Source organism: Lissotriton vulgaris, chromosome 9 (genome assembly GCF_964263255.1).
Source record: "Lissotriton vulgaris chromosome 9, aLisVul1.2, whole genome shotgun sequence".
In the NCBI taxonomy this organism is placed as follows: domain Eukaryota; kingdom Metazoa; phylum Chordata; class Amphibia; order Caudata; family Salamandridae; genus Lissotriton; species Lissotriton vulgaris.
In genome coordinates, this window is record NC_141697.1 from 904,606,795 (window position 1) to 904,619,168 (window position 12,374).

General features: G+C 42.8%; 1 protein-coding gene across 2 annotated transcripts in view; it reads left to right on the plus strand.

Moving 5' to 3' along the window:
• The window catches only part of CLIP3 (CAP-Gly domain containing linker protein 3), a 265,248-nt gene extending 254,416 nt beyond the window's left edge, over positions 1–10,832 (plus strand). For both annotated transcript variants that reach the window (XR_015300039.1, XM_086938686.1), the window contains exon 14: positions 7,381–10,832. Coding sequence is in view for 1 of the 2 variants with exons in the window: in XM_086938686.1 (XP_086794812.1) it covers positions 7,381–7,435 (55 nt within the window). In the remaining variant the exon portion in view is untranslated. The remainder of the gene's footprint in view (positions 1–7,380) is intronic.
• The last annotated feature ends 1,542 nt before the right edge of the window (positions 10,833–12,374 follow it).

Consider the following 12,374-nt stretch of genomic DNA (forward strand, 5'->3'; position numbering starts at 1 on the left):
AAGTGTTTTCTAATGTCACTTGGCAAATAGGAGACCCCATTCCTCAAGTTTGGATGGATCACTACTTCATTAGGTTTTCTTGGCTGGCCCTAACTTAATCCCTACCATCGACAGTCAGAATTCCATGCACCGCAAGAGCATTTCACAAAGTCCAGCCAGTGGAGTTTGTGTGCTCTCTGGAAGAAAGTGCTCCCTCTCTCACAGGCTCAGTTGCAGATGATGTCAGCCTCCTTGACAAATGGGTTTGGAACACTACTGATGAGCTAGCGCTGGTTGCCCAACGTAGACCCTGCAGAAATAAGCCGTCCAACCCATGGTTCACAGACAGCCTCAGGGCAGAAAAGATATGGTATAAAACCTTGAAAAGACCATGGGTGAAAGAATATACTACTGCTGACAAGGGCTTATATAAGGCAACTCTCAAGAAAATATTATGCTGAAATGAAAATAGCTAAGCAAATACATTTGGAGGAAAGGGTATTGGGAGCAGGAAACAAAGCAAGGGAAATATTTCAAGTAGTAAAACAACTTTATGTACCTGGAGGCCTGAGCCAGATCCCAATACTCTTCAATGGATTGATGTGATCATCTGGCTACCTATTTTCAAAACAAGATCCCAATCATTCAAGCCAGTCTGTCCTCTAGCTCTCAGCTAATAGAGGGTTTGCTGGACATAATGCAATCTAGGACTATTACTACAACTAAAGCTACACTCTCAAGCTTCCAGCGCATCCCCTTTGAGGGCTCTTTTGCGGTCATACGAACCTTACATCTGAATCTCCTTGAGATCTGTGCCCCCCCCCCAATCTACTAGCAATGGGGGCACTCACCATCAACTCTTTGGGTAATAATGTGCTTAATAATTTGCTGTTGACAGCAACTGTAACCCTTTCCTGGAAACAGGCTAACTTCTTGCCCCTGATAAAAAAAACATTGGCGGAGCCGGGAGAGCAGCCCAACTGTATGCCTATCTCTCTACCGGCCTGATCTAAAGTGTTGGAAAAGTATGTAAATCAACAGTTCTCCCTATACCTGGAAACCAACAATTTGCTTTATAGTAGCCAATTGGGCTTTAGACCCACCTTCAGTACGGAGACGGCACTAATGGAGGCAACAGAATATATCAGAGGTACCCTAGATGCTGGTGGGAAGGCAGTGCGGATCTTGTTAGATCTGTACGCAGCCTTTGAAACGGTTCCGCACCCCAGACTTTTAGTGTGTCCCTAATCCATCGGAATAATTGTTCAGGCCTTGGACTCGCTTGCCTCCTTTCTGGAGGGTAGAGGACAGGAGGTCTGCCCCCCCCCCCCTTTCTCTTCAGGGTCTCGTGAGCTAACAGTGGGAGTTCCCCAATGCTCGGCTCTGAGCCCAACACTATTTAATGTGTACTGCACACCACTTGCCCAGCTAGTAGAAGCCCTGGGGGGAAAAAGTGATACCATATGCTGATGGCACTCAGCTGCTGTTCTCTTGCGGCAAGGGAGAAAAGATCACAGGCGAATCCATTAAAGCCTGCCTTACAGCTGTATTCCACTGGATGGCCATTCACTAATTAAATTGTAATGCTGACAAAACCGAAATTATATTCTCCCGTAATTAACCCCCAGAAACATGGCAGACTTTTTCACCTGAAGATGTTCCCCATCAGTCCCGTATAGGGTAACATTTAAGAATGTGGGTGTCAAATTAGATAACTGTCTATCCTTCCAATCACAAATCAAGCCAGTGGTAGGCACATGTTTTGGATTACTGCACTCACTAAAAAAGTTTTTCCCGCTTTTTTTTTATTCTCAGAAAGAAAATCAGCCGTCCAGGCACTGATAACCTCGAGCCTGGACTATGGAAATGCCCTCTATCTAGGACTTCAGGTAGTTCAGAACAAAGCAGATTGCATTATTTTGAACTTACCATTAGGAATGCATGTGTCCCCTCATCTGCGCACCCTCCACTGGCTCCCAGTGAGGAAACTAATCTTGTTCAAAGCACTAGTTTTGGTCCACAAGGCACTCTACGAAACAGGTGCCTCAGGACAAGACTCAGCTTCTATGTCCCTTCAAGAATATCTGAGGTCTGCCAAGAGTCCTCAGGCTAGGATCCCCAGAATTCGCTGCTCTAGAGCTGGGGGACGTTCCTTTTATCTATGGTCAGCAGCATGGAACAAGCTCCTCTTGAGATACGCTTACAGGACACCATTTCAGTGTTAAAAAAGCTGAAAACTGGGCTTCTCATGCAACAATTGACAGTACTACCACACCCTACAGGGAAACATCGTTTACAACGAAACTTTTACAACGCAGTGCTATTACAACACAGGTTTTACAACGAAAACCATTACAACGCATTGCGCTGGGGGGCGCTCTAGGATAGGGAATATATTTAATTTACTATCCAACACCTTCCCTAGTGTCCACGGGGACTGGAGTTGGAATAGTAAATTAAACTATTCACTATCCAGCACCCCAAAGCACTATGCGTTGTAAAGGTTTGCGTTGTAAAACTGGTGTTGTAACAGCATGCGTGGTAAAAGCATGCGTTGTAACGTCATACATCCTACCCTACAATATGACCTTTGAGCAGTGGCGTCACTAGGGTTGGTGTCACTCAATACGGGTAATTTATGGTGTCACCCCCTCACGACTTTTAGCACCACACAGACTTCTAGGAGTCAAGAGGAGGCTATGTTACATGGATACTAGGGGCTGCAGCCACTGTCTGGCAAAATATGATCACTGGAGAATCACCTTGGTGAGACTCTGCCCTCATGTGGGCAGTCAGGTCCCCAGTTACCTCATACTAATGACGCAGACAATGTGATCAACAATGTAATATTAATATTACTATTAAGACTGGGACAGCCAATACATCCAAGGCCTGTTTTGTCTTATGAATAATAGACGATGGAATCTTATAGGAAGTGATATTTCGGAAAACACAGGAAAGAATTCCCCTTCCTGTATTCCCACTAGTGCGCTCATACATATCCGTGAACAAACACCCTTTCTTGGGGTGCACCACTTCTAACGTGCACAAAAAACCACCAGCATTTTAAATAATGCATCGTGAAACATACATTGCGTTCCGTTGAGTCTATGCTATGTACTCTTCCACTTAAAGGCACTTACTTAATTTCACATCTCTCTAACGGTGATATCACAAATTGAACCACACAAAACCATGACTGAAATACCTCAAACCATCACGCAACCACTACCAAGTACACACATGCACCTCTTTTTCACATTTACGCTTTTGTAAACAAAGGAGGTATTTGAAATAGACATGTTTACCTTGTATTATTTGTTCAGAAATGTGACCCCTGACGCAGACTTAATGTCATTAAAAGGGGGGGGGGTGCTCCTGTAATTACTGCTGCGGCAGACGAAGGCGAACTTGTTTCAATCAAAAACAAATCACCAATGAAAGGTTTGTCGTTAGAATCTCTCCTCTCAGACCCCCCCCCCCCCCCCACACACACACACACCTCGTGCTGAGCAGTGTAAGAGCAGCTTCATGCCCCGGCACATGAATGTATCTACAAAACTCCGAAAACCTGCCCCCACCACACACACACAAACTCACCTCAACACCCTATTCCAAGGTTCTGGGGGCTGTTAATTCATAGAGCTAGTATGAGTGTGTGTGATGATGGTGAGTGTAATGGTGGGGAGGGGATCTTTCCCATTGGAAACGAAAGAATCATATTGTGCGACTTCAACTCTCCCCAGATCCCCCCACCCCCCACCCCTTCTTCAGGGCGAGTTGAAGCACATGGGGCACACGTGCCCTGTGTTGGCTCGAGCTGTCACTGCAGGGGCTGTTTCTCCGCCTGATCTGCCTCTGCTCGGGGTCTCTCTGCTCGGTGGTCTCTCTGCACGGACTGTCTGCTCCGGCTGTCTCTGCATGGGCTGTCTCTCCGCATGGGCTGCATCTGCTCGGGTTGTCTCTCTACACGGGCTTTCTCTCTGCACGGGCTGTTACATATTAAAACCTCAGGTGACCGCAAATAGTCTATCACGGTGTCACGCCATGTGAGGGTGTCACCTGGTGCGGTCCCAACCCCTGCACCCTCTAGTGACGCCACTGCCTTTGAGCAAAGCTCACCCCTCATCAGCCAGGATAGCTTGACTCCAGTGGCATGGAGAGCACGGGACCCATGTCTAGGCATATCCGTCCCACTTTGTTGACAAATGCAAAAAGAACATGGAGTAGCCATACGTGTTACAAGTTGCATTTCATTCATGCATCCATCCATTAATGGCTGCCTGTAACCTATGCAGTCCTGTGAGTGACCCCTCAGACTCCATAGAGTACTACCCTAGTGGCCTGTAACAAGTACGTGTCTATTGCTTTTAGGTGCACTCTGTAGAGCATCTGCTGAGCTGCTGTATGACTAGTAGGCTGTTCCACTGCCATTGAAACCCACGTAATAACCATAACCCAGACCCTCATGAGGGTGGCAGGTAATGTCAGAAGCAAATAGTTTGCAATCTACTTCACTCTATTCCAATGACATGAAGAATGTATTCAACTGCTCATACAGGGCCCGATGTAGGTGACCCAATACCGGTCGGTAACAGCTGAAATTACCGAATTTCGTCCGTTACCGACCGGTATTGAGCATTTGGGATGTAGGGGGCCTAAATTGCAAATTCGGTAATTTACCGATTCGGTATTTTAAGGAATCAGTAAATTACCGATTCCTTAAAATACTGAATTTGTAAATTACCGAATTTGCAATGTAGGGAGCACTCAAACGAGTGCTTTTCCCATTTTAGGATTAGTTATTTACCACCAACTATAAGTTAATATATAACTGATCACAGAAGTAGGAGACTACGCCACCTCGAACCAACTCATGATTAACCATAAAAAAACAAAATTATGTGTTTCTCGAAATCTATTAAAACACCGAAAAGTAAAACTTTTTCCTGGAATTTGGGTGAGCATCAATTGACAAGGGTTACGTGCTAAAAATACCTGGGCTTTCAGCTAGATTGTAAGCTTAACTTCAAATCACACTTGGACCAAGGTCGCTTGAAAGCCAAACAACTGTTGTTTGCTTTTAAAACTCTAAGGAAAAAACTTATAGGATGCTCCACTGCCCACCTGCTTAAAGTGATTGCTGCAAAATTTTTACCTTCCATTTCATACGGCTCAGAAATTCTGAATACTAAAGGTGCCACAGTCCTAAATACAGCACAATCTATACTATTTAAGAGACTGTTCTTAATTCCGCTACACACCTCACAGGCACAAATCCGCCTAGAATATGGTCTAAAAAATCAGATTATGGCCAGACAAGACGCCCTAGTAAAATACTACTGGAGGATGAGGGAGGCAGAAGATAACACCCTAGCCCACTACTGTTGGGTCGAGATTGAAAACCAAAAGAGCCTAGCTAACTCAACTACAGCAGCCCTGAAGGAATCCCTGTCGGCATTACAGTTAGAGGATGCTTGGCTCACCCTCACAACATACTCCGGATTTAAAATCGTAGTCAATAACGCTATCAAACGGACCTCTTTATTAACTGATAAAACGTCCTTCGCAAAAAAACATCATGCCTGGGCTGTGATAAAGGATTACGAGAGGCTGAAGCCGCAACAATACCTTTTGGAACAATTCTCCCATCAGAAAAAAACATTATCTGACTTTGATGCGCATGGGGTCTTTCCCCTCAAAGGATTTGACCCCAAAATGGAAACAAATATGGCCATCCAAGGAGTGTTGTCTCTGTGGTCAAGGGGAAGAGTCATTACTACATTTTCTATGTACTTGCTCTTTTTTATTGGAACCCCGAAAATCCATTCTCCGGGAGGCTCTAAGGAAGGAACAAACAAGAACATGTAGAGCAGCGGTCATTAAATGTCTCGGAGGGTCGTCAATTCTTCTGTCCTGTAGAGCCATAACACTATGGAAAATCGCAGCAAAAGAACTGGCAAAATGCGACCCTGCCAAGCAGCCAACTAATTAGCAGATTTCTCCCAAATGCATTGTTATATTCGTCATTATTTTTAAAATAAGTATCTCCTTATTCTGACATCAACTTGAAGTCTTTTTAGGTTTTTAAAAATGTATATTCCAAAGCTCTGCATTTTATGATGGTTGTCCATCCTTTTATGATTTTTTTAATGAATCAAATAAAAGTATATTTTGACTTGACTTGACTATAAGTTGGTGGTAAATAAGGAATACCTTTGAAAATGCAAATCTGTGCATTTTCAACTGTGCCATGTGGCAAACATACATGCCCTTAGGGCATGTATGTGTGCCACATCTGCACACAAGCACGATTCAGGGGTGCAACAGGGTGTCAAAGTGACACCCTGGCACCCTTGAATGTTTCCCCCAATTTACCGAATCGGTATTTACCGATTCAGCAATTGCCATTCATTCCCATAGGAATGAATGGCAATCGGTAAATACCGAATCTTACCGATTCGGTAATTTTTACCGAAAATGTCTCTGCATCCCATTCACCTATTCTTAAATACCGAATCGGTAAAATTCGGTATTTAAGAATAGGTAAATTGGGATTACCTACATCTGGCCCACAGTTCCCACATAAGCCATACCCCTCTAACCAGATAGCGCAAATGAACGTTAAACCCTTGTGTCCTAGCCCTCACTCCTTTGTGCCTACTACTCCCTGAGGCACAGCAATCAACTTAAGGATAAGAGCGCAATTCATTTGCAACACTAAAACACGTTCCACATAGACCACACTGAAATTCAGCATTCTTCCAACCAAACATTCCACTTCACTAGCAAGCTACCTGTCTGCTAGTGTACGTCAGCGCTTTTTTTTTTAATGCAGATTTATGTAGCGCGAACTCAACCCGAAAGTATTGGAGCGCTTTACATGAGCACCGGTTATGTTACGCAAGGATACATTCAGGCACGGGGAGATTAAGTGATATGCCCAGAATCACAGGATATGGAGGCGACCCCGAGGCTCGAACCCTGGTTTCCAGCACCAAAGTCAGCACTCTAGCCGACGGACCACATCCTCTCCCCATCCCCTCATAATAGGAATGAAACCCTATATTAATACAACACAATTACAGTAAAATGTTAAACGCAAATGCACACACTACACCAAGCCTTGGCAAGTCAAACACAGACACAGGCACACAAACAAACAGACTGTCAAATGCAGTGAAGCAACACACATTCCAGACAGCTCGGTACAAAGTAGCAACACGCAATTCAGATAGCCCAGTGCCACGAAGGATAACCCAAACCAAGCAACCCAGTCCTGTGCAACCCTACACAATTCATTAAGCCCTCAGTGCCAAGTGGCCATACTAATGGTAGACTGCAGCACACATATACCACTAACAAGTATTGTGATGACGCTGTGTTCTGTCTCTGTCGCAGGTTACTCTTCTGCTGCTGGTTTCCCTGGATGCTTCGTGCTGAGATGCAGCCCTAATGAGTCCGAGACGTCCACCCTGCCTCCAGACCTCTTCCTCTCCGCTCATCCCGGAAGCAAAAAAAAATTAAAAAAAAGAATTGAAGACGGCCTACCCATGCCTCTACCCACTCTGCCGTCCTCGTGACCCCCAGTGCCTTGTTCTTGGTTGAGTGTCTCCCACCGTCTGCGAGGAAGGTTGTGCTCGATTGTTCATTGGGGCATGGTGGTGACTTCCGCCCCAAGATGGCGGCACCAAGGCTTCTCTTGCCCTGGCTGGCTGTTACTGAACTGCAGTTTTTTTAATGTCCCAGAGAGTCCTGGCCATTCTATGTTCAGAAAAACGTCCCTGGTTCCAGCGTCTCCCATAGGAAGTGACAATCCTTCTTGTTGGCCAGGCACGAATAATGTACTGTATATGAATGATGTATTCACTTTGTCCATGTTTTCATACCTCTTCTCTCTTTATGACAACAAGACCAAGAGGAGGTTTGCTTCTGTTCGTAATTTAATCATGTTCAGATTTCATGGCAAGTACGCGTTGGTAATAATGCATATTCTTAATAAACCTAATCCCAGATTTCATTATGCTAGGTGATGAAAATTAGCAGCATAATTGAAGAAGTGCAAAAGCACCACTAATTCAGTTTTCACACTTTATTAAGAGAGATTAACCTAATTGTTTCTTTCTGGCATTAGATCATTACACATTAGTAAAGAAAAATACTTTTGTAGATGTTACAGTGGGCGTTCTTAAAGTACCAAAAAAGACATCATAATCACAGGTAAAATTAATCTGAGGGAGAATTGGAATTACAATGGCCTACAATTTATCCTCTGTCTTGTAATTCTCAGCAAATGCACATTGGGAAATGTATCATGCTAGTTCTATTGCATTTGCTAGATATAATCGCAAATCTATTACAATTATATAAAAACCTTTTCCTGCCAAATGTTTGAACCATTGGGAAATTCTGCAGTAGGAAATTACAAATACGTGGAGAGAATCTTAAAACATTTGTAAAATGTTCATGGGAGTATTTTGCCTTGATGAGTGTGTTACTTTTTTTATTTCAATATATATTATGTCAATAAGTGTAAAGATATCTGATGTACTGGCTTTTTGTAATTATTATAATTTGTTTCAGCTGCTTAATATATATAAATACCGCTATAATCACTTGATATGGGCCCCACAACTCTTTTCATAATGAGCATGATATATCCCTGGATATTTTCACTTTAAGGGGTTTTTCCTGAATATCTTGAAGACCCCTCCACAATTTTCTATTTTCTTCAGATCTCTGAGCTGTTTTCTCTAAATCTTCTACTCTCTTCTGGGAAGCGGATGCTGCATTTAAGGGAACCTGTGATTATTCCAACCTGAGAAGAAATTCCCCTATTAGCTTCTGGAATTCATCCAAATTCTTCTGGGGAGTGTTAAGCTGTCTGAAAGACAGGATACATTGCTAATTAGTAATGTCAGCATTATATAAACTTTTTGCCTCTTTCACGCTTCTCTGGAATGAAACCAGAAGTATTGCTTGTGTATATCCGACTCTCTGGAGCTTTCCACCTCCCTGCTTTGGTAAGTTTTAGTTGCTCTTCAAAGCATACATCTTCTTGTGTAACAAGACCTGGTCCAGACAGAAGGGAAGCTGGAAACAGCTTCAATGTCTTTTGACGTGCTATACAGGAAGGTAATGATAATTTTCTAGATACACTTTCCACTTTCAGATCAGTTCCTTATCATAACAAGAAAATATCAGCTCAATTGGGTTGCCTGATTGAGCTAAAATGGCTTTTAATGGACTTGTGGACAAGGTTCAAAACCTCCTTGTCTATGAAATGCATCAATCAAATATTTTCTAAGGGAGTGATCATGATGAGAAGCGGTTACACACAAAATGGGATGGGCAGCCCCTTAGTAGTAGTCCTTCACAATTTCAAATTAATTTTGTTTCGTTAATCCCTCATGCTTCCCTAGTGACTTCAGCACATTCTTAATCACTGCTTTGGAAATTTGCCATCTTGTATTGACTGAATTAGGAATTCTTTGTTCTAATACTTTCAAAGAAAGTTTTTAAGGAACCTCTAATAGGCTCAGTCAGCAACATTTGATTCAATTTACATTTACAAACACTGCTTACTAGCTTAGCACCATCAGTTGACACAGGGTTTTGACAAAATGTATATCTTTTTCAAGGGATGGATGTATTTAGAAATTGTTAAAACTAAGCAATAATATTCTTTAACCAGTACAAAGTGGATGGTTGCTTGCCTTTGTGAATGCGGGCAACATTGGAACCTGGAGCTATGTCATTAACTAGCATGAATTTAATTATCAACTGAGATTTTATTTTTTCAAATTTCTACAGAGGCTCTTTTTTCGCTGAACCCAACAGTTGAAGAAACTTTTGGAAATAGAGTCCACTACTCCTTTTAACTTCCCACAGACACAGTCCTAAAGAATATTATTTTATGGAAGAATCTAAACGACCCAAATACCACATTTTTAAAACCCCTACTTTTTTCAAAGTCATTTTAGTGATCTTGGTGAAATGTTAGTCTAAACACAATCACCCACAACCTTTGGGATTTCATGCAGTTCTAAAGGGAGCATTTGCCAGGAACTTATTGGGCATGTTGCAGAATCCTGATGTCCTGCTTCGGCAGTTACTGTCAAGGAGTTCATGTTGTGCTTGGACAGCCCCAGAGAAAGAGCAAGCTTTAATAACTGGAAGACCACAGATTGATACCGACGAATTGTAGTTTTTTTTTCACTCCTGAAGAAGGTAAAAAAACAGGTAGATACAGATTGAAATAACCAAGTTATCCTTGTCTCGCCTTGTTTTAAAAGCTCTTTTAGCTGCACAAGGCCTTCCTCTGCTTTTGATCTGTATATATCAGCTGCATGCCTCCTAAATCTTATATCGCGCACCATGTTGCATGAGGACCTTGGTACAGTAATGCTGTTGCTAAACCGTAATTATTAAACTGTGTAGCTCTGTGCATTGTCCTTGGGTTCCTTGCACTGTTGACATTTCATAACACCTTATTATTACATTACCATAAGATTAATAATGGGGGACAGATGAGCAGTCTCTCCCTGCATTCTGACCAAATTTCACAAACCGTTGGCTTTTTAACCAAAGTGTGGTCTACACTATTCCATCAGCAATGCTATAATCGCTCGATTTCTATACCGTGACTACCCGTTCAGAATTTTGTCTTAACTGTCTCTTTAGTTGAGTAGAAATATGGGATTAACTCGGTTTTGCTGACATGTAGAAATTGGATGTATTAGACTGTATAGACTGTAAATATATATGGAATCACTAACGTTTCATCCGATCTGTATTTCAGATGTGTTATTTTATGCAACGTGCACATAAATAAATGGTACATTCAATTTGGACAACTGTGTACTGACGTGAGCCGTTTTCATTTTCGAGTTTCCTTAATGCTCCTATCTTGTCCGCTTGGCCAGCACGGCCAGCCCATTGGGGTTGAGGGGCCATGCCCCTCCACCTTTTGCCCCTCTTGAACAGTGTTGTCAGGCTGAGCAAAGGTCAGCCTGACAGACACTGTTCACTTTCAGTTCAGGCAGCCAGGAGCCATACATGCGCTAATGCGCATGTTCCTGGCTGCCTAAGCTGAACTTTTCTGGCCTGAGGAAGGCACAGCTCCTGTGGGTGTGACATCCTCTGCTTAGCAAAGGTCCCTGAGGCCATCCCCTCAGTGACGAGGCGTAGCGTCACTGATTGCCTCGCACCTGGGTGGTTCAGTTTTAAGCCAGGAATTGCCCAGCGTCAAGTGTCAATTAGTGACACTTCATCAAAGAGTGGGGTGAGGTCAGCAGTCTCACTGTGATGACATACGGACTGCTGTCTTCCCTGATTGGCTGATAAGGTCAGCCAATGAGGGAAGGCAGCAGTCCTAAGCCTCCTGGACCCTCCGACGCAGAGCTGGCTGCAGGTAAGTGTGTGTTTTGTTTTCTTTTAAATTAATGTTTGGTATGTGCGTGTATGTATGTCTGAATGTTTGGTAAAGAGTGTTGTGAATGGATGTGCTTGTGTGTGTGTGTGTGTGTGGGTGGGCGTGTGAATGCATGGCTGGGAGTGTTATGTGTATGTGTGTGTGTGTGTGTGCGTGTGTGTGTGTGTGTGTGTCCCGTCCGCCCCCTCCCTCCAAAATGTACTGGCCGCCACTGAGGTACATATATTTAATCTAGATGGGAATCTCTCTTATAGTCACTGGGGAAGGATATACACCATAGTTTAAGGCGATACAATGAGATAAACATACATATATTAAATGTAAGTGGCACTCCTTTAAATAGTCAGGGGTTATCTTGACCATCTGATGCAAATCTGTCTCTCTTGACCCCATCTTGATACACATAGGTTAAGGGAAATTTGTTTTCATCTGGTATAAATGTTCCTCGATCTTCTGTTGCTTTCATTACTTAATATAAGGTCTTAATTCAACACAAAAGAATAACTTTAAGATGTTAATAAAAAACGTAACATGAACGGCACCTATTACAAAATAAAATTAAAGAAACACCCTCCCACCTGCCTTGCGTTTGATTGTTTTCAAATAGTACTACCCAGTTTCAGAGTAAGTCCCAGAGTCGTAAGGTGCTCAGCTTGTCCAAGTTAAAAAATATTTACTTTCCTGCCATCATTGGCCCTTGGATGCTTCACTCGCTTCCCATCGGATACCCTGATACCCTTTCTAATTCTCAAAGCCATTTACAGTTACAAACCTATGATAACAGTCGAAAACAAGCTGATAGTCACAAAAGGGAATGTAGCAGGTGTACACATTTTAAATATACGTCATTGCATACCTCCACTGCTTACAATTACACTTTTGCAAATTTTTTGTTCACAGGAAACGTTTTCCAAAGTAAAGGAACAAAAGGGCATATTTACAAGAATTGCTGCTAAGCAGT